Below are 26,548 nucleotides of genomic sequence, written 5' to 3' on the forward strand. Positions count from 1 at the left end.
AATGCCAGAATGACCAGGTATCCAGCAAAAACTGATTGACTGATTGGACACATTGCAGGAGATTAACTGGGAATGAATGTATTTCAAGACTGGATGGGAAGATGAGAAGTTCTTTCTTATGGCAGACACAGCACTGAGGGAATCTGTGTAAATTATGGCAGGTGAGATGGATAACTCAATAATTTTACCAAGTGCTAATTTGATAGCATATAATTCAGCAGTGAAGATGCTGCAGGCTAATGGTAGTGAGGATGTAGCTGTAAATGAAGGAAAAACAGCAGAGCACCTACTGTACTTGCAGTTTTCGATCTGTCAGTATAGATTTTACAGGCACGGGAGTTCAGAGTAGCTTGAGATGAGTGCAACTGCCTGATATTACAAGGTGGTATGACATTTTTCCCCCACTGAAGAAAATGTACATCGTAAGATGCAGAAACGTATGTCCGAGGTGGAACAGGAGCAGTTGTGTCCTGAAAGATATCACTTCAATCAATATTCAAATTCTGAACAAGCTCTTTAATTCTGAGTGAAGTAGGTCTGTTTTCATTTGGTTTGCTCTCGTAGAACAAATCCCACAGAGTATTATAGATACTTCCAACTGGGGTGAGATGGTATACTCTGAATCAAGGTTAGGATAAACAATCCTGTGCTTATTTTTCACAGAGAATTTCTTTAGTTAACAGTTATATTCGCATTACAAAAGTAAAAATCAATATCATGGTTTTTTTCGGCTTCCTGCATTTCATGAGTATGACAAATGACACTGATGTTTTTCTTTCGTTCAACCAATCATGTAATCTGTTTGAAGAAGCAGTACAAACATTGTGGTGTCCACTTATTATGGTCACCTAGAAGATAGCCAAAGTATAAGGCAAATTTCCACACATCTATTCTACAACTGTCTTTCCTCAAGTTGAATTTGTCTCCTCAGGTGCAGAATTTGAGCAAGATGGGGAGCCCCATCAGCATTGAGCTTGTTCAAACCATTCAAGGCCTTATACACCTCAATCAGATCACCTCACAAGTGCCTAGTCTCCAGACACTGCAATTTGTAGAAATTAAGCCTTTCTTGGTGAGACAACCCTTTATTCCCCTCACCATTCTCTTTGCACTTCTCTGTACTCATTCCAGCAGTTCTAAATCTTCCCTAAAATGAGGACTCCAGACATGTATGCAGTACTCAATGCGTGGCCTCACAACTGCTTTATACAAAAGGATAATCACCTTCTTATCCCTGCTAACAAAATTCCTATGCATCACTGACATGAGATATGTCAGTGATGCATAGGAAGACCCCATGAGATATTCTTTCAGCCTGTCTGCATTGCTCATAAAACTTCATATGACTGCACAATTATCCCCAGGCCTTTTTCATTCTCCACTACCCTGAGTGTAGTAGCACACAGTTGGTATGTTACTCTGGAGTTACTCTTACCCATATGCAGTACTTTGTATTTGTCAAAGTTAAACTTCAGTTGCCATCTCTCAGCTCATCTTTTCTAGATCATGTTACAGTAGCGTACTGTCATTACTGTCATTAATAACCCTACCCACCTTCATATCATCTGCAAACTTAGCATTAACCTGATATAATTCATCAATATCATTGATAAATATAGAAAACAACAAGCCCAACACAGACCCCACAAGGGACTCCGCTAATACCATTAATCCATGAAGGGCAGTGTCCATTGATTACCACTCTCTTATCTTCTCCCACTCGACCATCCCTTTATCCATAACAGCAAATTCCCCTTAATGCCATACTTCTCCAAATTGTACAGTAGTCTTCCATTTGCAACAGTATCAAAAGCTTTCCCAAAATTCAAGTATATGATATCAAAATTATTTTTTGCATCTAGTTGCTTTGTGACCACATCATAGTATCCAATCAGATTGGTCAGACAAGACTTCTCCTTAACAAACCCATGCTGTGTCTGAACTATAATTGCAGTCTTGTCTAGATAATTCTGCAGTTCTTTAACCAGTGACTCCATTATTTTTTCTGAACAGAGGTTAACTGACAGTTCTGTAATTACTCTTTTCACATTTTGATTCCCCTTTGTGAATTGGGGATACATTTGCACATCTCCAGTCCATGGGACTTCCCTCGAGTCCAAGGATGCCTTCATAGTCATGGCTAATGACCAGATTACTTCCTTTGCTGCCTCCTTTAATATAACTGGAAAGATTCTCTCCACCCAGGTGCCTTCCTTATGTTTAACTTCAACAATTTCTCCTCCACATTGATTTCAGTTATTACAAAATCATTTAACGTCCTGTTAGAGTTTGATAAGCTTCTGCTTTCACTTCCCTATAGAATTCCTCACATGTGAATATAGATGCAAAATATTCATTCAGTTTGTCAGCTACCTGAGCAGAATCAACAATCAAAACCATTGATGGCAAGTGGACCAATCTGATTCATCTCCTTCCTTCTAGAGTTTATATAAGTAAAGAAGTCTTTACTGTTTTTCTTTGCATCCTTTGCTAAAGATTTCTCGTAATCTGCCTTTGCTTGCCTAACCTCATTTGTGACTTGATTACAGACTATCTTATATCTACCATAGGCTTCTATATCACCTGACAATTTATATGCATCTTATGCATTTTTCTTCTCTGCTACAAGTCTCCATTAGTTCATCTGACATCCATTTAGGCCCAAACCTTGAACAGTATTTCTTAGTTGGCAAGAAAAGTCTAGTAGCTTCCAAGATTAATTCCTTGAATGCTTCCCATTTAGAATTTGCTGTTGGTAACATCATCAGTTGGTCCTACTGCACAGAATTTAAAAACTGTCTGAGACCACCATAGTCACCTTTACAAAAGCAAAAACCCTTCCCTTTACCCCTGATGGTAGTTACATCCTTGAGTAAATCCCACATCAGTACACTGTGATCACTGCCACCTAGTGGTTCCTTTATCTGCAGATTCTTAATGCATGAATAATCACTGTAGATTCTTAATGCATGAATAATCACTGTTTGATAGGCTGGTTGCCTCTCAAACATGCTGCTATACAAAACAATCATCCAATAAATCCACAAAAGTGTTGCTAGTGTGTGAGTGACCAATCCACAAGTTCCAGTTTATATTTGGGAAGTAAAATCCCTCATCATAAGACAATCTGATTTACTGGCCCATTCTATTTCTCTGTACATCTGTTCATTGTACTCATCAGAGTCATTAGGCTTATAACACACTCCTACTCTCAATTCTGCTTTCCCGGTGCTCATGTCACACCAAACTAACTGAACGCTGCACTGTCCACCCATGTTGACTGGATGCACTTCCTTTAATTTTATGTGTTTCTTAACTAACAGCATGATTCCTTCTCCCTTTCTATACACATTGTACTTTCCAAATTCCAATTCTGCATTCCTTATATCTGTGTGACATCACGTCTCTGATATCCCAACAATATCTGCCTTTGTTGTCTTGGCCACCACCTCAAATTCATCAAATTTATTTATTATACTACTAGCATTGGTGTACGTGGAAGTATACATGCACCTATTCTTACTCTTAGTTACCCTAACACAGCCCATTTATTTACTTGTTCCATGATGACTCCCAGCAGTCCTTGAAATCCCCAGCATCTCGCTTTCCAGGCTGTTACTCATTCCAATAGAAGCTGTGCGAGAATCACTTTCACCTCTGCCTGTGGCTACTATTAATCTATTGCTCTGTGAATCTCCCCCCCCCCCCCAAGCTAGCAGTTTTCCGACCCACCTAACACTGCTTCGACAGCATCAGCAAATATTCTTGCACCCTTTCTATTTAAGTGTATCCCATCTCCCTGTAGAAACAATATCAAATCATCATCTTTTAAACATGGTAAAAAGATGATGATTTGATGTCTAGAACAGTGTTTCCCAACCTTTTCAAACACAGGACCACTTTTATATTTAAAGTAGAAGCCAAAAAAAAAAAAAAAAATATATATATATATATATATTATCTTTATATAAAAATATATTAATAACTATTTTTAAATACAATATGCAATCACACTTAGCATATGTAGTATACATTAGGTTGTTATAGGTATACCAGTATTTTACATCACAGTTAGTAGACTACAGGTTGGGAAACTGGTCTAGAGGATATTAAAAAGAAATGTAGCAAGGGAATTCATGGTTATCAATTCAAATGCATTTAAAAACACTTCCAACACTCCATGAGCAATTTGCAAGTATGTAGTTGGTCATGATATTTACTTTTAAAAATATTAAAAGCTTTTTTCATTCTAGCATATGGTTTCTATAAATGGCTCTCAGTCCTGGAAGTTAAATATCAATCTCATAAATTAATTTATTATCTAAAGTTTGGTGTATTCAAAGAGCAACTGTCAAAAAAGACCTAAACGATGGTATCTCTTTGAGATAAGTCAGGTTCTGGTTTATTAGCAGTTCCTTTACCATCCATAGAAAATGGAAATAAATCTGCAAATCTAAAGAAGAGTTTTTCTATGCAATATTTTTTGGATGTCTGAAACAACTGAAATATTCTCAGCTCTCTCTCTTCCCCTTTCCTTCTCCCTTCAAGAGTTACCAATTTTTCTTTTATGGATAAGAATACTGAGAGCTAAGCATTGCTGCATAAAACAGACTACTACAAAGCAATCACAGAAATCAATGACAAAGTAGTTAAAACTCTTCTATTTTCTGTATAGGAACAGAAATAAAATTACTGGTAGAATTTTATTTCTAAAATTCTGCTATTTAAAATTTTAAAATCTTTAAACTTAAAATATTAGATTAAAATTATGGGCAGAATATTAAATTACAACACAGGATTTTGTTTTATTTTGTATTTTAGTGTCATGAGGTAGTAGTGCCTGTATATTCATGTTTGAAGAACCGCACACTGATGAATTTTACAAAATCCACATGCCTAGCTATGGGATGTCTTATGGTTATGTACTGTACAATTGGTACTTTTGGTTACTTGACATTTGGAGAAAATGTTGTATCAGACATCATGATAATGTATGATGCCAGGGATCCAGTGGTTCTTGTAGGTGTAGCTGCACTAATAATTAAAATGATTGTCACATACCCTTCTTTGGCACTTTGTGGAAGGTAAGTAATGATTTAAAAACTCATGAATATTTGGTTAAAGGGTCTGGTTACATTACACATGATATAACAATAAATAAATAGATACTTTGCTGCTTAAAGGGCAGTTTTTATTCTAAAACTATATATTTTGACCTTGCTCTGATGGTTCTCAGAGGTTGGTCCATCAGAGTGAAGTTGCAACAAAAATAACTAAAGTTATATAATTTTAGTTACTTTTTTGGCTATATAGCAGTTCTATAATAAATGAGATTATATGATAGCATCCTTTTATGGTCTGCAAAATATCTGTACACCTAACAGGTTAGTAACGTACATATTGCATTCTTCATAAATTCTTCATTGCATTCTTCATTCTTCACATAAATTAATTTTTTATAATTACTTTTATGTAGCATTCTGAATAGATAGATGTATTAGGAAAATCTACTGTTTATAAGTTGGGATATGTTTAAAAACCATAAAGGATAATAAATTTAGGGTCTTGCTGCTGACATAATAAATATTTATAGAAACAATAAATTTTGCAAATGGCCCTGGTTCTTATGTGACCTCCACACCAGCCATCTTAACCCATATTAAACTCGTTGTTCCTGGATAATTGGGCTGGATAATGTCTTTATTGTCTACATCAGTGGTTTTCAAACTTTTTGATAATGGCACCACTTAAGTAATTTATTTTATTTTGTGGCACTCCTACTCAAATTTCTGCTTGTTAGATCTGATTCTATGTGTGTAAGTGTGTATATATACACACACATATATATATATACACAGTCCAGTCACATTATTATGACCACCTACCTAGTATCCAGAATATGCACCTTTTGCAGCATACACCGCAGCCAGCCACCGTGGGAGGGACTCAGTAAGTCCATAAAAGGTTGCTGCGGGTATCTGTGACCATGCAGACTGCAGTGCATCCCTGAGTTCCTGTAGGTTCCTTGGTGGAGGATCCATCCATCTGATGTGTCGATCAAGAACCCATAGAGTTTCAATTGGGTTAAGATCCGCAGAATTCGGTGGCCAAGGGAGTAGCTTGAAGTCTTCGTCGTGCTCCTCAAACCAGTCACGGACAATTCTGGCAACATGGCATGATACACTGTCTTGCTGATAGATATCATTGCCCCCAGGAAACATGTTCAACATGTATGGGTGTACCTGATCAGTGACGATCGATAGGTAACCATTTGCATTCAGGGTGCCCTCCAGAGGTATCAGCAAACCCAAGCCATGCCATGAAAACATTCCCCAGACCATAACGCCACCCCCCCCACCAGCCTGCCTTCTGCCAATCGTGTCCAGGTGTCTGTTCTCGGAGGTTTAACGCCTAATACACCACCATCCATCCACTCGGTGGAGCAGAAACCGTGGCTCATCGGAGAAGGCCATCGTTGCCACTTGGGCAGGGTCCAGTGTCGGTATTGCTGTGCAAACTGATGGCGTTGTTTGCGATGAATGGCCATCAGCATGGGTGCAGTCACCAAGCGTCTGCTCTGGAGCCCAATGTGCAACAGGGTTCTCTGGACTGTCATGTTGGAGACATTTCTGGTGGCCCACAGTTAATTTGGATGGCCAGTTGAGCAACAGTAGCATGCTGATCGGTCCTGACCAACCGTTTCAGCCAATGTTCACCTTTGGGATTAATGGGGCATGGGGCTCCACAATTGGCACGTCAGATCGTCAAAACTGTCCCATTCATCCAGTCTTGATACACTTTCACCACTGCAGCAATTGAGCATTTCACAAAGTCCGGTTTTGGAAATGCTGGTGGCACCCCTGGCTTGATAGCTGACATCATGCCTTTTCCAGGTCTGATAGGTCGCGTGCTTTCCCCACAACAGATTCCATTACTGTGTTCATGGATGCTGAACATCAAGCCTTATATGCTTGCGATGTGTGAACTTGACACATGCGCCGTATGATTCATTAGGCATGTGTGATGTCTGCATTGGGGGGGGGGGTTGTCATAATATTGTGACTAGACTCTGTATATATGCATACACACACACACACACACACACACACACACACACACACATATATATATATATATATATATATATACACAGTAGGCACTCGATTTAACAGACTAATTGGGGGGGAAGGGGTGTCTGCTGTTGCCGACACCCCTTCTGTTAAATCGAATGTATTTTAAAAACATATTAATAACGAACTTACAATGTACAGGATATATTAAAATATTATTATAATGTATAAGTATGAATAAAATATTATTATAATGTACATTGAGTAATTTATACCCGCCACTAAAACATCTGTTAAAAATATAAAAATAAATTTACGACAGGAACCAAACTTTATTTTAATTAAACACGTCGAAAACTATACAATGTAACTAATGGAGTGTTTCCACTACTTTTATTTTATTATTTTATTTTTTCTTAAAGCTCACACAGTTGTTTGAACATTAGTTTTTTTCATTTAAATCGATTTTACAGAGGGAAAAAATACTTTAAAATTCTTAAACTCCATTGAATAAAAACAGTCAAAAAAACGTTAAAAAAGATAAATAATATTCATTATTAGTATAGTATTAACTTAATTGAAAGAATCACAATTTTCAGAGTCAGAAACAACTGTCATATGGAGGGAGAGGTGTTAATTCCTTGCTGGTAGAGGGTTCTGGTGAAACAGGTCTAGTTGATGAGGTGGTCTTGAAGAAATCATCAAGCTTCAGTTGCCTTACACCTTGGTGCTGCTTCCTTATTACTGTAGATTGAAATTCTCTAAAATGTTTATAATAAGGAAGCACATCAGGGTCTGATGATGATTCAATATAATGTATGATGTCATCCATATGTTGTCTTATAACAGACAATTTAGGATGAGGTGCAATTGATTCTTCATCTTTGTCATCACCATCGTCCTCTTGTTCTCCATGAAGAACATTTTCCACAATCTCTACCTCAGAAAAAATTTGACAGTGCAGATCACCTCCATCATTTTCGAGCCACTGTTCCACATCATTTTCAGTTTCATTTTTGTTGCCGGCTCCCAGAAGAGTGTCCCAAAAATTAGATGCCTCAGCTCCCTCAAAGTCCATTTTAGGTTCTACGTCATACAACAACTTCTTCCAAGCATTGACCAAGGTAGTAATCTTCATGTCTTTCCACACAGCTGCTAAGTCGAAGATAGCAGATCAGATGTTGCATGCGTGTAAATTTTGCAGTAAATTTTGCAGTGTCTTGGTGCCTCTTGTATCTTCTTCTGCATCTTCTGTTTCTTTCAAAACAACCATCACCTCTTCCAAAAACTTTTTATACAACCTCTTACATGTAATGATTACACCCTGATCCATCGGCTGTATCAGTGAAGTAGCATTAGGAGGCAGAAAAACACATTTAATTCTCCTATCCCTGCTAATTATCCTCTCAGCATTAGGGTGCATTATCTAGCAGTAAAACAGCCTTTATTTCATGAGAAGGAATTTTCAGCACATCAGGAATAAAATGATTAAAGAACCAGTCACTGAAAATATCCATTTAAACCAGGCATTTTTTGAGTGGGAATATATCACCTGTAACTGGTTCATTAAATCCTTTAAAGCATGAGTTTTTTTTGCCTTACCAACTACCATAGGCTTATGCCGATCCAAGCCATCAGCACTTGCACAAAATAAAACTGAAATTCGCTCCTTATTTAGCTTATGACCAGGGGTGCTTGTTTCATGCTTGTAAGCCTGGGTATTTTCAGGAACAGCATGATAAAAAAGCCCATTATAAAGCTATAATAAAATGAGGCCCTCATTTTTAATGAGGTCATTAAGATATTTTCTGAAAGCCTCAACTTCTTCTTCATCTGCACCCAAAGATTCACCACATTCTTTTATTAACAATGCCATGGTGCTTTCGAAAAAGCAACAGCCCTGAAATTTTAGGCCCATATGCTTAGCAAGCCTTTCAGCAGCTGACATTGCAAAATATTAAGTCGCTTCTCATTTACAAAACAAAGTTATCTTGTTACCTTTTCTAAATGGTTCTACCATGTAAGTGGAACCTAGGGCTTGGCCCAAACTTCTAATAAATTTAGGTGTCTAATAAGATCATTTAATTCTGATTGTGAAATCAAGGACTGGTGTAGATGGCAAATCTATAAATTGAAATGATGCAATCATTGCAATGCCTGAGCCACTGCTTGATTATTATTCCTTCAGTTTCCTTCAGGTCGTTGAGGTACTGGTAGGTTGAACAGGCTATTCAACCACTACCTCCATCACGAGACAGTGAGTGAATAGCAGACAGAAAGTTTAGATAATGTAAGGAATATTTTTACTTTGAAGAAAATTCAGATATACTAGTATTAGTAGTGGCAAATGATGCAAGAAAGGAAGCAAACAAGCTTATACAACATCAATCAAAAAAAAAATCCCTTCTCCATCACCTGTCCATCCACTCTAATAATTTGTCTAGTTCTTCCTCAAATTTATTCAAACTGCTAACATTCACATCAGATGGAAGTTTGTTCCAACAATCAACTACCTGCTGGCTGAAGCCAAACCTCCACACGTCTATCCTGCAACCAGCCTTCCTCAATTTGAATGTATACTCCTTCACATGTATAGTCTAAGCAAGGAGGAAGAATGCCATCAGCACTGTGCTCAATCTCAATCCATTCAAAGCCTTAAACACCTCAATCAGATCACCTCATTGGTGCCTAGCTAGTCTCTAAATGCTGCAATTTGCAGGACTGAAACCTTTCTTGTTAAGTGCACCTTTTTGTTTCCCTTACCCTTGTTGCCTTTCTCTGCATCTGTTCCAGCAATCTACATCCTGACTAAAATGAGGCCTCCAGATCTGAATGCAGTGCTCAAGATGCAGCCTAAACCATTGCTTTGCACAATGGTTTAGGCTGCATTTCCTCCTTATCCCTGCTAGAAAAATTCTTGTATATCATTGACAAAACTCCATGAGCTGCCCTGCCAGCCTGTCTGCACTGCTCAGAATTTCACATCTGACTGTAAACAATTACTCCCAGATCTTTTTCATTTTCTACTACACTGAATGTGGTACCACATAATGGTACATTAATTTGCAATTACTGATACCCATATAAAGTACCTTTCATTTTTCAATGTTAAATTTCAATTGCCATTTCTCAACTATCTGCCTAATTTTTCTAGATTTTGTTGTGGTAACATAATTTGATTACTGTCATTAACCAAACTGCCAACATTTGTATCATCTGCACTCTTAGAGCCTGATATGCCTTCATCAATAACATTAATAAATAATATAAAACAATGGGCTTGGCAATGAACCCTGGGGATTCCGCTAAAAACATTAATCCATGAAAAGCACTGTCCATTAATTATTTTTCTTGAATTAATAAGCTCCTATAGATACATACAAAATTAGGATATTTTAGAGAAATAGATGATATTTAATTGAAATGTATAATTATTTTAGTGGATGGGTCTATTATTTTAGTGTTCTTTAGAACATTCTCAGAAATATGAGAGATTTTTGTGAGCCTGATTAGCAATCAGGCTCACAAAACTTAAATTAAATGAATTATATTAAAACAAAAATTAAATGAATTATTACATTCACAGGGGTGCTGTGGATGGACTATATGCAGAGCTCACGGGAATGACAACCATTGATTTTGTGAATGGCCAAAAGCGAAGGAGAGTGATAATAGCAACTACATGGTTTTTCAGTTCCTTAATCATTGCTATCTTCACGCCAAGCATTGGAGTAATAATAGAACTATTGGGCTGTGTAGCATCTATTAATATTTTTGTATTTCCTGGTAAGTATCCTTTTATTCGAAGAGGAAATATTCATGTCCTTCAGGAACTTTAGATTATTTATTTGCCTATACAGAAAATAGTTTTGAAAATTTAATTGTACTAGACTAAATACACTTTTAATGTTCACACTACAGCTCCTATATCTTCTTTGGCTTTAAGAACAGATTCAAGTTGTTGAGGTATGGGCTATATGAGTTAATGCTACCTCATATTCACATTATAACTGTTTGAAGGGCAAATACATTGCTAAGCCAGTCATGAGTACGGTATGGATGTTATATGATATGTAATGACAAAAAAAAAAGTTCACCTGGACCTTTTTTGTTAAAAAGATGGACATTTTTTATCATATTTGGGCTGAAATTTAAATTTGATGTATGTTAAAATTGTACTAAGTATTCCCCCATTTAGATTTTATGATTTCTAAATTAAAATTTTGCCTTATTAACTACTATAGCTAGGGAAAGACATTACGTGGTTGTTTTTCCATGAAGATTAATTATTATATTTAATAACCACTCTTATACCATGTGAAATTAATAATATAATTTATTAAGCTTAATGCCCAAACCACTATACATTTAAGGTGATGTTTCAAGCATCTTACCGATAACCATCATTAGACCATGCTGCTGACAGACTCTTATTTCTAGAAGTACAGGTAACCCTCATATAACAGGGTAGTTAGGTTCCTGTAAAATGCTGTGTTGTGTGAAACAGTGTTATACGGGACTAAGAAAAAGTACAAAAAGGGGATTACATTCCAAAAGCTAATAAAAATACATCATTCTAGATTTTGTGTATCTTCTAATCTCTTTAAAAAATCAGTAATCTGGATTTGTTTGCTTGATAAATCTTTGTGAATTTCATCGTATGGCACTAAGCATTTTTAAAGCTCCCTTTTGAACTTTGGGCTCCTTTCATTCAAGAAATCAGCATTAAAAAAAATAAGAATTTAATTGCTCGGCTAACTTTATACCTTCCCGTATGCTTTTTAGTGTAAAATTTGGAAGTTTAGAATTTTCATCCGCGCTATCATCCTCTGAATTGATTTGGTTTTACCTCTGATGCCATTTCCACCAAATCCCCTTTGCCAGCCTCTTTTTATATCTAATTCTTGAATATCTTCAGTAATCATATCTTTTTTTAATTTTTTTAGGAGCATAGGCAACTAAGGCCATGTTGCTCTGTGTATATTGTCTATAAACTGCATGAGTCCTGAGGTCGATTTTCTGTTTTATTGGACGAAAAAGCCGAGATTCCAGGAGAAAAAAACCATGCTACCCTCGCCTGCCTAACTCAGCCACGTTGTGAAAAAGACCCATAAAAATTCCTCCCATCATCATCAACGGGGTTCAAACGCAGATCTTTTCCACCTGGTGTGGGGAAGAGGGCAGTTCTATCAACTGTTCTACCCACGAGGACTTCAGTAGTCATATCATCAAAACTTTCGACTCCTACCGATGTAGCTAGTTCTACTATCGCACCAATTCCGTTTTCTGCTATTCAACCATATTTCCTGAATGAACTGACTCTGGCCATACATTTTTTCACATGGATTTAACATTAACGGTTTTACTTCTTTCAGCGATAAAGCTATGATTCTGATACAGGTGGTAGATGACTCTCATCAACCGGTGAAATACCACCACTTTGCTTATTGGAGGCTTGAAGTGGTGGAACCCATGTTTAGTCTCTAGAGCTAAGTTCCGGTCAACCGTTCCCTATCTCTTCCATCATGCAGTGTGATTGATGACTTTTGAGGTTGTGATGAGCGTCGTGGTGAGGTCTAGTATTCCTTACATTTCGGGGGTGCAGCTCTGAAGGGGTGTTCACAGGCCGGCTGCTGGTTGGTACACCGGATCGAACCTATTGGTAACTCTCTGGGAGGCTTCCAGATCAGCTAGTGTATAATCTTGCTGCCTCTGCTCTGCCAGATAGTGACTGGAGGGAGTCCTAGTGGTGGGTGTGCAGAGAGCGTTGCCGAGGCCACATTGTGTCAGGGATCTGGGTGTGTCCTTGCCACGTGTGCGCCATGTCCAAGAATTTCATTGCTTCATATGGCATGTCCCACCCACTTTTTCTTACTATTGAATGTACCATGAAATGTCGAACTAATAGAGCAAGTTTATCTGCGAAAAGATCTAAACCTCCCAAGCACTTCCTAATTCATTTCACAAATATACGTGGTCTCAATTCTAATCTCAACGATGTCTATTTCCACTTGCAGTCTACCAAACCCTATGTACTTTTTCTGACAGAATCTACGTTATCGGTTGATTCAACTACTGCTCATCTCAGATGCCCAAATTATTCGCTGTATGATTCCTTTCGCCTCAAAGGTGGTACTTGTGCATATGTCCGTTCTGATATTCCCTGTCAGAGACTTGGCAATTTGGAATCTCCTCTCTTTGATCTTCTCTGGCTTAAAATCTCTCTACCTCATTGTGTCAAATTCATCTGTTGCCTCTACCATTCTCCCAACTCCACTAATCACTTGGAGCTCTTTGACTTCCTCTCTTTGCAACTTTACTTTCTCCAGTCCAACTTTCCTAACAGTGAGGTAATTTTCTTTGGTGATTTTAATGTTCACAACTCCAGCTGGCTTCCGTTTTCTAGTCACACCGACCCAGCAGGTCGAGATGCTCAGGCTTTTGCAATTACTAATGACCTAGCACAGATTGTTCATTTACCTACAAGAATACCGGACAATCCTAATCATAGAGCCAATACGCTTGATCTTTTCTCACAAAAAACCCTTCTAAGTACACAGTCGAAGTGAGAGGTCCTTTAGGCACTTCAGATCACAACTTGGTGACTGTCTCTTCTCCAATGGAACCGTTATCTCATGGCTATTCCCAACCTCGTGCTGTTTGGCATTACAAGAATGCAAAATGGGATGACCTGCGAGTCTTCTTTTCCTTGGTCGGATTACTGTTTCAAAACTTCTGATGTCAACGTTTGCTCAGATCGTGTCAGTGAAATTATTCTTGCAGGAATGGAATCCTTTATCCCACACTCCACTTTAAAATGTTGTCCTTTATCTAAGCCTTGGTTTTCCAATAAATGTGCTAAGGCTGTTCAAGAGAAGAATGTTGCGTATTGTAATAGGCTTGTTTCTAATTCTTCAGTTTCATTTTCTGCCTACACTAAAGCTCGCAACAATTGTAAAGCAGTTATTAATCAGTCCAAACTAGAGTTTGAACAGGCTAAGAGTAGAAAACTTGCTTCTTGCCCTAATGGTAGCCAAGCATTCTGGTCGCTTGCTAAAGCTATTGGCTGCAGCTTTTGCCCATCTCTGCTCCTACCTCTGTCCAAACCCGATGGTTCTGTTGTCACTTCAGCCAAGGATAAAGCTGACCTGCTAGCATCCCATTTTTCTTCCAGCTCATGTATTAATGATCTTGGTAAAACACCACCCACCATTCCCAACACGCTCCATTCAATGCTTCCTGTGCTCTTCCATCAAAAGGATATCAGAAGGATTTTGATGAATCTTGATGCTAAGAAAGCTCCAGGTCCTGATGGTATTTCTCCACTTGTTCTCAAAACCTGTGCTCCTGAACTTACTCCTATTTTTTGCCGCCTTTTTTCACTTTCTTATTCCAAAGGTGGTTTTCCTTCTGCTTGCAAATTTGCTCATATCCAGCCAGTTCCTACAAAGGGTGACAAATCTCTCCCATCCAATTATCGTCCCATTGCAATTACTTCTACTCTTTCTAAAGTAATGGAGAAATCAATTAACCACCAACTCTTAATCTACCTAGAAACCTTCCGTCTGATCAACGATCGCCAGTATGGATTCCGTCAGTGTCGATTCACTGGTGATATTCTGGCTTATGTTACCCATTTAGGGACTAATTCAATTGAAAGATTCAGTGAAACACAAGTAGTTGCTCTTGACATCTCAAAGGCTTTTGATCGTGTTTGGCCTAAAGGTCTTCTAAACAAGCTTCCATCTTATGGTTTGCCAACTGTTTTTAGTAATTGGTTATCCAGTTTTCTCTCTGATCGCTCACTGAGGGTGATGGTAGATGGCTCTCTGTCTTCTAACTTCTCCACTAATACTGGTGTACCCCAAGGTTCAGTTCTTTCCCCCTTGTATATTAATCACCTTCTTCCATTGACTGGAAATCCTATCTATAGTTTTGCCGATGATAGCACATTGCATTCCACTTTCCATTTTGAGAATCCTTGTCCTGCTCAAAAAGCTTCAACTTCTCAAAAATCTGCTACCAATTCCTTAAATGGCAATCTTCAGGTAATTCTCCAGTGGCGCAATGACAACTTAGTTGATTTCAACCCTTCTAAAACTCAAGTCTTGTCTTATATCTCGCAAAAAGGATTCTTCTGCTCCTATTCTTATCTTTAGTGACACTCTGATTTCTAGGCAAAATGATATATCTCTTTTAGGGATTACCCTGACTTCTAATCTCTCCTGGCACAAGCACATTACAAATATTGCTTCCTCGGCATCTAAAAAACTTGGTTTTCTCTTTCGCTCTCAGCGTTACATTTCTTCCAAACAGCTACTCACTCTGTATAAATCGCAAATCTGCCTTCCATGGAATATTGTTCCCACATGTGGGTGGTGCCTCCAAAACCTCTCTCAGGCTTCTTGATTCCATTCAGAAGAGGGCAGTTAGGTTAATTAATGATTTATCTCTAACAGAGTCTCTCCACTCGCTGTCTCATAGACGTACTGTTTCTGGCTTATGTCTCTTCTACAGATACTTCCAAGGGGACTGTTCTTCTGAATTGGCTTCTCTAATTCCCGCTCACTCTTTCAAAACAGTCCGAACACATGCCGCCACCAGCCAACATCCATTTACTGTCCAACTCCAAACTCACAGAACCAACTTTTCATCTTCCTCGTTTATTCATTCAACTGCCGATTTCTGGAACAACCTTCCTTCATACATATTTCCTGAAAATTGCAATCTATAGAAGTTCAAGTCCAATGTCAACAAATATCTTCTTTCGTCTTCTCAACCTCCAACCCCAGCACGGTACTAAGTACTATAGGTTCTAATACCTCTCGTGTTTGGGGTTCACATAAAAAAAAAAAAAAAAAAAATTGAGAAATGTTTCCATGTTTCGATTACTTCAATAGATTTTGAATCAATTTTTTTTTTCCAAAATCCATTGTAACAATTTTCTGAAGTAATGAGTTCTAAAGTTGGATATAACGCCTTGATCTAATAACTGAATGAAAGAAGTTGTATTAACCCTACTACAACTCTGATGGTAGGAAAATAACTTCAACGTTTGGATGACTTAATTCTTTTGGATGGCATGGTGTGCTATTCAATAGTAATAAAACTTTGAAATCTATATTTTTCCACAAGTTCAACAAGCACAAGTTCAATAGCACAGAACGTAACGCGAGGATTTCCAAACAAAATAAAATGCAGGGATTTCTCAATTTTTTTTGACTAGCGAGTCAAAGGAGATTCAAAAAGAGTGGAAGCTCTTTTTGAAATGTTGAAAAATTACATCCAACATAATAGCAGTGTTTCCCCAGCACAAAAGCTCAAAAATACCATTATGCAAGGTTTACCGAAATTCTCCTGTGTTAGGTACTTATATAACCATGTTATATAAGTACCACGTTGTGCAAGGATTGCCACAATTTATCAATTGTGTTAGAGTGAAACCATTTTGTGGAAGTATCGTGTTATACAGAGGTTGCCTGATATCTTTTCTATAATGACTGATAAACTGGTTTAAGTTTAGAATTTTAGGCCAAAATGGATGTCAGATGAACTAATGAGGCATATGGCAGAGAAGAAAAATGCTTGGGATACTTACAAATTAACACATGACACAGAAGCCTATGATAGATACAAGTTGATATGCAACAAAGTTACAAAGGAGGTTAGGCAGGCGAAGGCAGATTACGAGAAATCCTTGGCAAGGAATGCAAAGAAAAACAGCAAAGAGTTCTTTACTTATGTAAACTCTAGAAGGAAGGGGATGAATCAGATTGGTCCACTTGATATTGATGGGTCAACTGTTGATGATCCTGCTCAGGTTGCTAACAAACTAAATGAATATTTTGCATCGACATTCACACATGAGGAGTTATTCAGCGAGAGGAATGCCAGAGGTGTATTCAACTCTAGCAGTAAGTTCCAGAATCTTGAAATAACTGAGAGTAAGGTGGAGGAGAAACTGTTGACGATAAACACAAGAAAGGCACCTGGGGTGGATGGGATCTATTCAGTTATATTAAAGGAGGCAGCAAAGGAAGTAAGCAAACCCTTAGCCATAATTATGAGAGCTTCCTTGGACTCAGGGGAGGTACCCATAGACTGGAAATGTGAAAATGTGACCCCAATTCACAAAGGAGGATCAAAGGCTGACACAAGTAATTATAGACCTGTGAGCTTAACTTCTGTTCCGGGAAAATTAATGGAGGCACTGGTTAAAGAAGCACTGCAGGATCATTTAGACAAGACCTCAGTTATAGCTCGGACACAGCATGGTTTTGTTAAGGGGAAGTCTTGCCTGACCAATTTGATTGGATACTATGATGCAGTCACAAAAGAACTGGATGCAGGGAATAACTTTGATATTATATACTTGGATCTTAGAAAGGCTTTTGATACTGTTGCACATGGAAGACTGCTACACAAATTGGAGCAGTGTGACATTGGAGGCAAATTGCTGCTATGGATAAAGGGGTGGTTGAGGGGGAGAAGACAGAGAGTGGTAATCAATGGACACTGCTCATCGTGGACTAATGTTATTAGTGGAGTCCCTCAGGGCTCAGTGTTGGGTCCATTATTGTTTTCTGTATTTATAAATGATATTGATGATGGTATATCAAGCTTAATGTCCAAGTTTGCAGACGATACAAAGGTTGGCAGGGTTGTCAAGGACACTACTGACACTATGCTGCTGCAACAGGATCTGGAAAGGTTGAGCAGATGGGCTGAGAGGTGGCAAATGAAGTTTAACATTGACAAATGTAAAGTACTACACATGGGAAACAGCAACCCCAGAGCAACGTATCAACTCTGTGATCCTACACTGACAGTGGTAGAGAATGAAAGGGACTTGGGGGTGGTTGTGCAGGCAGATACGAAGTTCTCTGAGCAGTGCAGACGGGCTGCAAGAGTAGCTCATGGAGTATTGTCAATGATATACAGGAATTTTTCCAGCAGAGATAAGGAGGTGATTATTCCCTTGTATAAGGCAATGGTCAGGCCACACCTAGAGTACTGTATACAGGTCTGGGGGCCTCATTTCAAGAAGTATGTAGAGCTGCTGGAACAAGTACAGAGAAGGGCAACAAGATTAGTGAATGGAACAAAGGGGTGCTCTTAAGAAGAAAGGCTTAAGTTTTGCAAATTACAGTGTCTGGAGACTAGCGAGGTGATCTGATAGAGGTGTATAAAGCCTTGAATGGTTTGAGCATGCTCAATGCTGATGGGATTCTTCCTCTAGCTCAGAATAATCACCTGAGAGGGCATAAATTCAAATTGAGGAAAGACAGATGTAGGATAGACGTGCGGAAATTTGCCTTTAGCCAGCGGGTGGTTGGTTGGTGGAACAGACTTCCATCCCTTGTTGTGGAGGTTGATAGCCTAAAGAGGTTTAAGGCTCAGCTGGACAGGTATTTTGAACGAACAGAGGGGTGAAGTGGAAGTGGGTTTTTTTTTTTTTTTTTTTTGGCTGATGCTGCATAAGCTTGCTTTCTTGCATCAAATGCCTCTACTAATGCTAAAAGTTAAACTTTATTAAAATACACATAAATAAAATACTAAAACTAAGAAAAAATACTAAGATATATACATAAATAAAATACTAAAACAGATATAAAATAAGTGTTAAAATACAAGCATTAAAAATATATATATATATATATATATATATATATAATTAAAAAGCAATAAAATAGAAGCTTTCGGGGTGAGGTGTCCCTTCATCAGCTGCTCTGTGTACGATGTACTGAGTATATATACGCATAGGGAAAAATAATAGAAGATGACTGACATGATTGCAAATCACAACTCCAGTGCCTGTAGCACAGTATTATGTGTGTAAGGAACGCTAGCACTCATTGCACTGTAATATGACAGACTCCATAATGGGGTGCGTATGTACTCCCATATTATGATTCATAGTACTAGTACAGCTGACTGTGTGGAATGCCTCAAGCCATGAGCACTTGCGTAATCACGTGAATAGTCAATGGTAACAATGTCTTGTTGGGGATCAAGTTTATGCTGCTTGACCCAATAATATTCAGCAACAGCAGAGCGTTCAAAGTTAGCAGTATACGGAGAGTCACTACATGATCTATTAACCTCCTGGCAGTCTCACCAACATAACACATCCCGCAATCCGGACACGTAATACGGTAAATGGAACCGCTCCATAAAAGAGGATGAATAGGTGTTTTCACTCTGGAAATAATGGAATGCAATTTCCTACCAGAGAATTTTACACTCTTACCATATACATTGAGACATCTTGTATTCAGGCATCTTACCTTATATGGTAAGATGCCTGAATGCAATTTCCTACTAGGGAATTGTATTCCATTATTTCCAGAGTGAAAACACCTATTCCTCCTCTTTTACGGAGCGGTTCCATTTACCATATTACATGTCTGGATTGTGGGGAGTGTTATGTTGGTGAGACTGCCAGGAGGTTAAAAGATCATCTTTCAGAGCATGAGGTGGCTCTCCACATCACTAACTTTGATCGCTCTGCTACTACTGTACATTATTGGGTTGAGAAGGATATACTTGATCCCCAATGAAATGTTGTAACCATTGACTATTCAAGTGATAACCAACAGTGCTCATGGCTTGAGACACTCCACACAGTCAGCTGTAACAGTACTATGAATCGTAATAGAGGAGTGCATGCATATGCACCCCATTATGGAGTTTGCCATATTAGTGTCATGAGCACTGGCGTTCCTTATGCACGTATAATACTGCATTGCCAGCAGGGGAGTTGTGATTTGCGATCATGCCCAGTTGTCTTCTGTTGTTTTATTTACCCTACACATATACAGGGTTGTTAAAATTAAAGTATCTCTATGTAAGGGCTTTGGAGCAAGTTCTAAGGGTTGTACTGAAGAGAAATTTGGACAACAGGTAAAATAAAGAATGCGCTCACCATTTATTGGAAAAAAAAAATTAGTTACAAAATATTTCACTATACGGCACTGTGGCAATACAAATCACTTGAACAGCACTACAATTGTTCAGTATGTCCTCCATTTTGGTCAACAACAGTTTCCATTCGAAGAACAGCAGAATGTAACATGTCAACTGGAATAGTCAGCACGTCTAATCTAATGCTGTCTTTCAGATCTGCCAGAGTTTGATATCCTTCCAGATACATCTGGTTCTTCAAAAAACCCCACAACCAGAAGTCGCATGGGATGAGGTCCGGTGATCGGGGTGGCCAAGATGTCTGGAAACAACGGCTGATGACCTGTTCATCTGTAAAGTGTTGCCTTAGCAATCTTTAGACACAATGGCGGATGTGGGGTGGGTGGCACACCATCTTGCATGAATATGGTATCCTGAAGGCACCCACATTGTTGCAGCTCTGGTATTGCAAAATTTGCTAACATTTTATAATATCGCTGTCCAGTGACAGAACAGGTGCGGAGTCTAGTCGGTGTTACCTGTTCAAAAAAATATGGCCCAATCATGAATGTGGCTGTAAATCCACACCACACTGTCACTTTTGGAGAATGCAACGGGACCGCTTGGATAACTCGAGGGTTTTCTGTTGCCCAAATGCAACAGTTGTGTATATTCACTTGTCCATTTAAGCAGAAGTGGGATTCATCACTCCAAAGGATGTTCCATGGCCAAGTGATATCCACTCTCATTCGTGCCAAAAACTGAAGTGCATATATGAAACGAATATCTGCATCGCCATGTTTTAGCTGCTGTAGCATGTGCATCTTGTAAGGATAGTACCGCAACACTTGACACATTACTAGCATTACAGTGGAATATGGCTGGCTCACTTGCACTACCACAATTGACTTGATAAATCCACGACGGCCATAGCCACATCTTCAACACGAGAGTCCACTCATTTTCGACCTCTACCTGGATCAACACCAAGATGTCCTATCGCTTCAAATTTTGTAATCATTTTGCACTTTCATTTTGCCTTATGCACTTCTGACACCGGAATTCTCTGACAGCCGCACCTGCATTGTTGCTGTTCTGATAGTACAGCTCCACTAATAGTGCCTTTTCCTGCAAAGTTGTTGGCCTTGCTGCTGTAGTGCAGGCAAACATCTACTGTATGATTTTGAAGAGACTGCTTTGCTTTTATACAGCACAGCTGAGTAGTGGCATTGTGGCAATAACTTACGATTATGCAAATTAAAGTTATTTGCATAATCGTAACAAAGATAGTTACGCGTCATACAGTGACAAATTTTGTAACTAATTTTTTTTCCCCAATAAATGGCGAGCACATTCTTTATCGTACCTGTTACCCAAATTTCTTTCAGTACGAGCCTTAGAACTCACTACAGAGTCCTCTACATAGGGATACTTTAATTTTAACAACCCTGTATATACTAAGTACACTGAGCTGTTGTTATTTGGTTTTTAGGAGCATTAGCAACTAAGGCCATATTGCTCCAGGGATATGCAGTGGTCATTCCCTGACCTTTCCGCATCCTCCGTATTTGGTGGCTCACGGGCTCGAACCCCGGTCTAATCAAGAAGCATGTGCTACGCACTGCTGCTCCTGCCCACCTGGCTACGGAGGCACCAGTACACCGAGCAGCTGATGAAGGGACACCTCACCCCGAAAGCTTATTTTACTGCGTTTTATTTATATTTATATATTTTTTTTAATGCTTGTATTTTAATGCTTTCAACATTTTTATTTTATATCTGTTTTAGTATTTTATTTATTTATATACTAAGTACACTGAGTATATATGGCCCTTTATTTATTTTAATAAAGTTTAATATACTAAGTTTATATTTAGTAATTTAATATTTTAATATACTAAGTACACTGAGTATATATGGCCCTTTATTTATTTTAATAAAGTTTAACTTAAACCAGTTTGTTGGTCATTACTAGAAATATGTAGTGATGCACCGAGACGCTCAAGGCCTGTTTTCTAATGACATACCCCTGCTTGCCGATGCTACGAGAACCTGATGTGCATACTATACATGCCATGTTCTTCATTCATGGAGTATGCCAGCAGCATGGTCTGATGATGGGTATCAGTAAGATGCCCGAAATGTCACATTAAATGTATAGTGGTTTGGTGCTTAAGCTTAATAAACTATATTATTAATTTCACGTGGTATAAGAGTGGTTATTAAATATAATAACTAATCAACTACATTTTTCTCCTGTGTTCAGTTTAGTCTAAAAACATTACTACTGTATTTCTGACATGTGCTGATTATATTTGAAGAAAAAACAAAAACACAACAGTTGTATGTGATGATCACTTCCTTGTTATTATTGTCATTATTATTATTTACTTATTTTTTATTCACATAAAATTGTTTAAAGCTTGTTTCAGAAGTATATAAATGATGTTTTTAGACTAAACTGAGAGAGGGGGACAACTTCACCATTGAGAAAAACAAAGTTGATTATTTATTTGATTTTTTATGCCTACCTAAGCAGTTGTTTTTCCAATTAGAAAGGTGCAAGAAAGCAATTTTGTAACAATTGCTTTCTTTTCTAATATAATAGTAAATATTGTGGTATTATATTCAATACAGACATTGAAGTAATTTGAAAATTGTATACAATTTGTCATTCAATTTCTGTCATGAGGATACTTTGGTCTCTCCAGGCAGAGATGCACTTTGTCTAATGGACCATTAAGTCTGAAAACTGATGTCACAACAGTGTCTTGAGTTTTAAATAAATAGCAGATCCATGCTTTTGATGATGTTATTTACATTAAACTGGTACTGGCAATTTAGGTTGACTTATCGATAATTGTGTCATCTGTAACATGCATATAAGCCCAAGCTTCAAAGGCTAAAAGTGTCACCAGGAAAGAAAGTGTCACCAGGAAAGAAAGTGAATGCATAAATGTATGTGATTTCAAATTATTTATCAATGTAGTTTGAAAAAAATGGTAGCTATGTTTGGAGAACAATGTCTTTTTGGCTCTGATCACTTAGCTTTTTATATTTAAAACTAAATTAACAAACAGATCTGACTCAGTGAAAAAGATGTGCCACCTGGACTGATGATTCTGAGCTTAGAAAATATTGGTGATCTAGTTTTTTTCACATTTAGTGATCCTCACTTGCTAGAGCTACTCTAACAGATATCTTGGTGATAATATCAGATTTTTTTTTTTTCCCCCAGACAAAATCCAATTTTCACTTAAGTTTTGTTTTTCTATTGCTCACCTTACCCATATTTTGTTTTTTATGTATAGTATTTTCAATGCATACCAATATTATCATACCTATCAGATATTATCTTGGTGATAATATCAGATTTCCCCCCCCCCCAGACAAAATCCAATTTTTGCTTAAGTTTTGTTGTATTTGTTGTTCTATTGCTCACCTTACCCATATTTTGTTTTTCATGTATAGTATTTTCAATGCATACCAGAATTATCTTTATAAAAAGGTTACCTTGCACAACCAATTCTCTATTGCACATTAATTTTGTGCACTATCATATTTAATTCTTTATATTCAGAATGTATACTGTTAAATTTTCTGATTCAACTGAATTTAACTTTGGACTATGGATATCTCAATGAACTTACTGTACTGTTAAAGGCCATAATAGTCTTCTTCTATCAGCTGACTGTTGGACAATGTTACAGAACTCACCTATGGACTACGGTTAATCTCTATGAAATTATTGTACCTTTGGAGATCATAGATTGTTCTCTAGTGTTAGCTTATCATCAGCTGACTACTTAACTGATTTCTTTTGAGTCAGCTATTCTTAATATATTTAAACTTTTTACTGTTTTACTAATATTGTATATGATGATTATTTTCTGTTTACCTATATTTTGATGAAGTCTTCATCTCTTGCTACATCTTTGAATATAGCTCTTCAAAATATTTTTAAACTAAGTCATTGCTAATCTTATTTGATTTTACCATTATTGATGATGATTATTATTATTAACCATATGGTGCAAGGAAGCCTGAGGCTTATGCTGCACCAGCCAAAAAAAAAAAATTTCTGAATTACCCCAAGACAGAGAGAGAGTCAGAAGTAAAGGGGAATCACCAAGAAAGAGAATAATGATGATATCCAGCTCAGGACCCTGGGTGTGGCAAGCCCATACTCACCAGATATGAACCCCTGGGGTTTATTTTCCCCTAAAGATGAAGCCTTCATTGTTAGCTCCAGGCTGCAACTGTCAGTTCTATGTTGTGAATTGTCTATAATTAGCAAACTCTGAAATTGATTGTACAGTCGAATTTTGTGATTCGGTGAAGGCGAGAGTGTTTTCTTTCTGATTGATTTGTGTCGTTGAGGGGGGGGGGTCTTAGCTGAGGTAGGGTGCTTCCTCCCCCTATCCAGCTGTTTTAAAATCGGTAATTGAGTTACATACAAAATCATACAATTTATAATCAAACATTTACCTATCTTAACAAGAAAATGGGATATTTTTTCTGGGATTCCTTTTGCGTTTACCCATCATTTTCGCGATTTCTAAACAAAAAAAAAACACTATAAAAAAAATTCTGACATAAAAAACGAAACAAAATTTGTCTTTTTGCGCTGCAATGGAACACAACAATCGATGCAACACACTAAAACAAACTAAAAATTTGGTCCTTTTTTTTTTTCTTTCTTTTTTCTTTTTTCTTTTTTGAGCGGTGGAAGTGAAGTGAAGACAGCGGGGATTGCTGATAATAGGTACACTAATCTCCCAACGACGACTTATAATGCTGCTTGTCACTTATTTACAACTTGCAAAATATCTGTTTATAAATATTCTAGTTATTACCTGAATTTTTTGATTTCTGGTTGATTTTTTTTTTTTTTTTTTTTTTAATTTGGAGTCTTTAAGTGTCCCGGTTAATCGAGAGTCTGCTGTATTATGCTCAGCTCAGCATAATTTGAATCCCTGTATCCTAGCTATTAGTAAATAAGGGAATTGTCTCAACAACTTTGAAACAATGGAAACTAATTAATGAATTGAAGGTTAAAAATAAACACTCAAATGGCACTGATAGCAGCTGCATAGCAAAGGATCATAAAATCTTTTATGATCTTTTGCTACACTACTGCCATTTATTATTGTGACAATTATCTGTGCTCAGACAGAGGATAACATGGGGGGAAGGAATTAGAATTGTATTGCTAATACATTTTCGGTTATCCCCATCAAAGGAAAGAAGTTATCTTCCTCTGCAATGCATTTTGTTTTACATCATACTGTGGTCTTTTCTCTAATTAGGAAACTAGTATTCACAAGAGCAAACCATATTGGCAGTATTCAGAAATATCAATAGCAAAACTCCAATTCTAGATTTTCCAAATTATGGTATAGGAAATAGAACTAACTTAGATGAGAGATTAATCTAGAGACAATGCTTTCTGGAAAGAAAAACATTTATTTCACTTATTTCACACTTTCATACAATAACATTCAATTTTTTAAGATGTTACCATTAAGAGTTCTTAGTTTGAAACCATACTGACCAATTAAAGGCAGCTAGTGCCTGTTCCCATATTTTAATGCTTCATAACTAATTTACTAAGAGGAGAGTGGACTTAAAAAGAGCTCTGGTATATCAAGAATCAAATCCGGCTGAAAGCTATCCTTAGTTAGTATCCAGCTCCAACTGGATACTAACTAAGGATAACTGGAAATCAGTTTGGAACACTATCTCTATCTCAGAGACCCCATCTTATATAGAAGCTAGAGTTTTCACATTTTAGATGTGTTACTTTCTGTTTTATGACTCTTAGGACTGGGGTGTTGGCATGTTTCAACTTACTCGAGAGTCTTCAGTATCCAGTTCACTGTATAGATTTGACATGTTCTTCATTCATGGAGTATGCCAGCAGCATGGTCTGATGATGGGTATCAGTAATATGCCCGAAATGTCACATTAAATGTATAGTGGTTTGGTGCTTACAGGTATTGGAGCAAAGCCACTCTGTTTCAGCAAGTCTGCCCTTCATCAAGTGCTGTGTCGTTATTTAAAATATACATTTTAAATTACATAAAATCATTAGAAACTTGTCAAAACATCATGTTTCCCAATACCAAACAAACTATACCCAATACCAAACAAACTCTCAAACTTGGGAGTTTGAGAATGAGGGTCGCCTGTGCGGACGTGGGGGATGTCTTTGTATGCCGCTCCTGGAACAGAGAAGTTTTTTTCTGATTTTTTTTCTGTTTTCTGTTTTATTAGCTTAAATTGGCATATTAACTTATTTTCTAGAGTAGCTTTATATTCCTAGTTACGATACCTAGTTTAAAGTTCAACTTAGACAGAGATTTTGTAGGTATTACTTAGTATCGGTAAGGGTATCAAATCCACGTGTTACAAGTTGCAGCTCCGTTGAACGAGAGTTTTTTTTTAAACCATATTTAGCCGATTTATTAACCAATTGTTATATCAAATTATTTTCTGTAAGTAGCTAGTCAGGATCCTTAGTTTATTCTGAATTGAGACAGCGAGATTTGGAAGTTAATCGATACTTAAGTGTC

General features: G+C 37.5%; 1 protein-coding gene across 2 annotated transcripts in view; it reads left to right on the top strand.

Annotated features, from left to right (window-relative positions):
• The window catches only part of LOC150082849 (sodium-coupled neutral amino acid transporter 7-like), a 194,468-nt gene that overhangs the window by 164,202 nt on the left and 3,718 nt on the right, over positions 1-26,548 (top strand). For both annotated transcript variants that reach the window (XM_090376871.1, XM_090376870.1), the window contains exons 7-8: positions 4,822-5,084; positions 10,657-10,856. In XM_090376871.1, coding sequence (XP_090232997.1) covers positions 4,822-5,084; positions 10,657-10,856 — 463 coding nt within the window. The remainder of the gene's footprint in view (positions 1-4,821; positions 5,085-10,656; positions 10,857-26,548) is intronic.

Source organism: Mastigoproctus giganteus, chromosome 7 (assembly GCF_048544385.1).
Source record: "Mastigoproctus giganteus isolate SK-2022 chromosome 7, ASM4854438v1, whole genome shotgun sequence".
NCBI classification, from domain to species: domain Eukaryota; kingdom Metazoa; phylum Arthropoda; class Arachnida; order Uropygi; family Thelyphonidae; genus Mastigoproctus; species Mastigoproctus giganteus.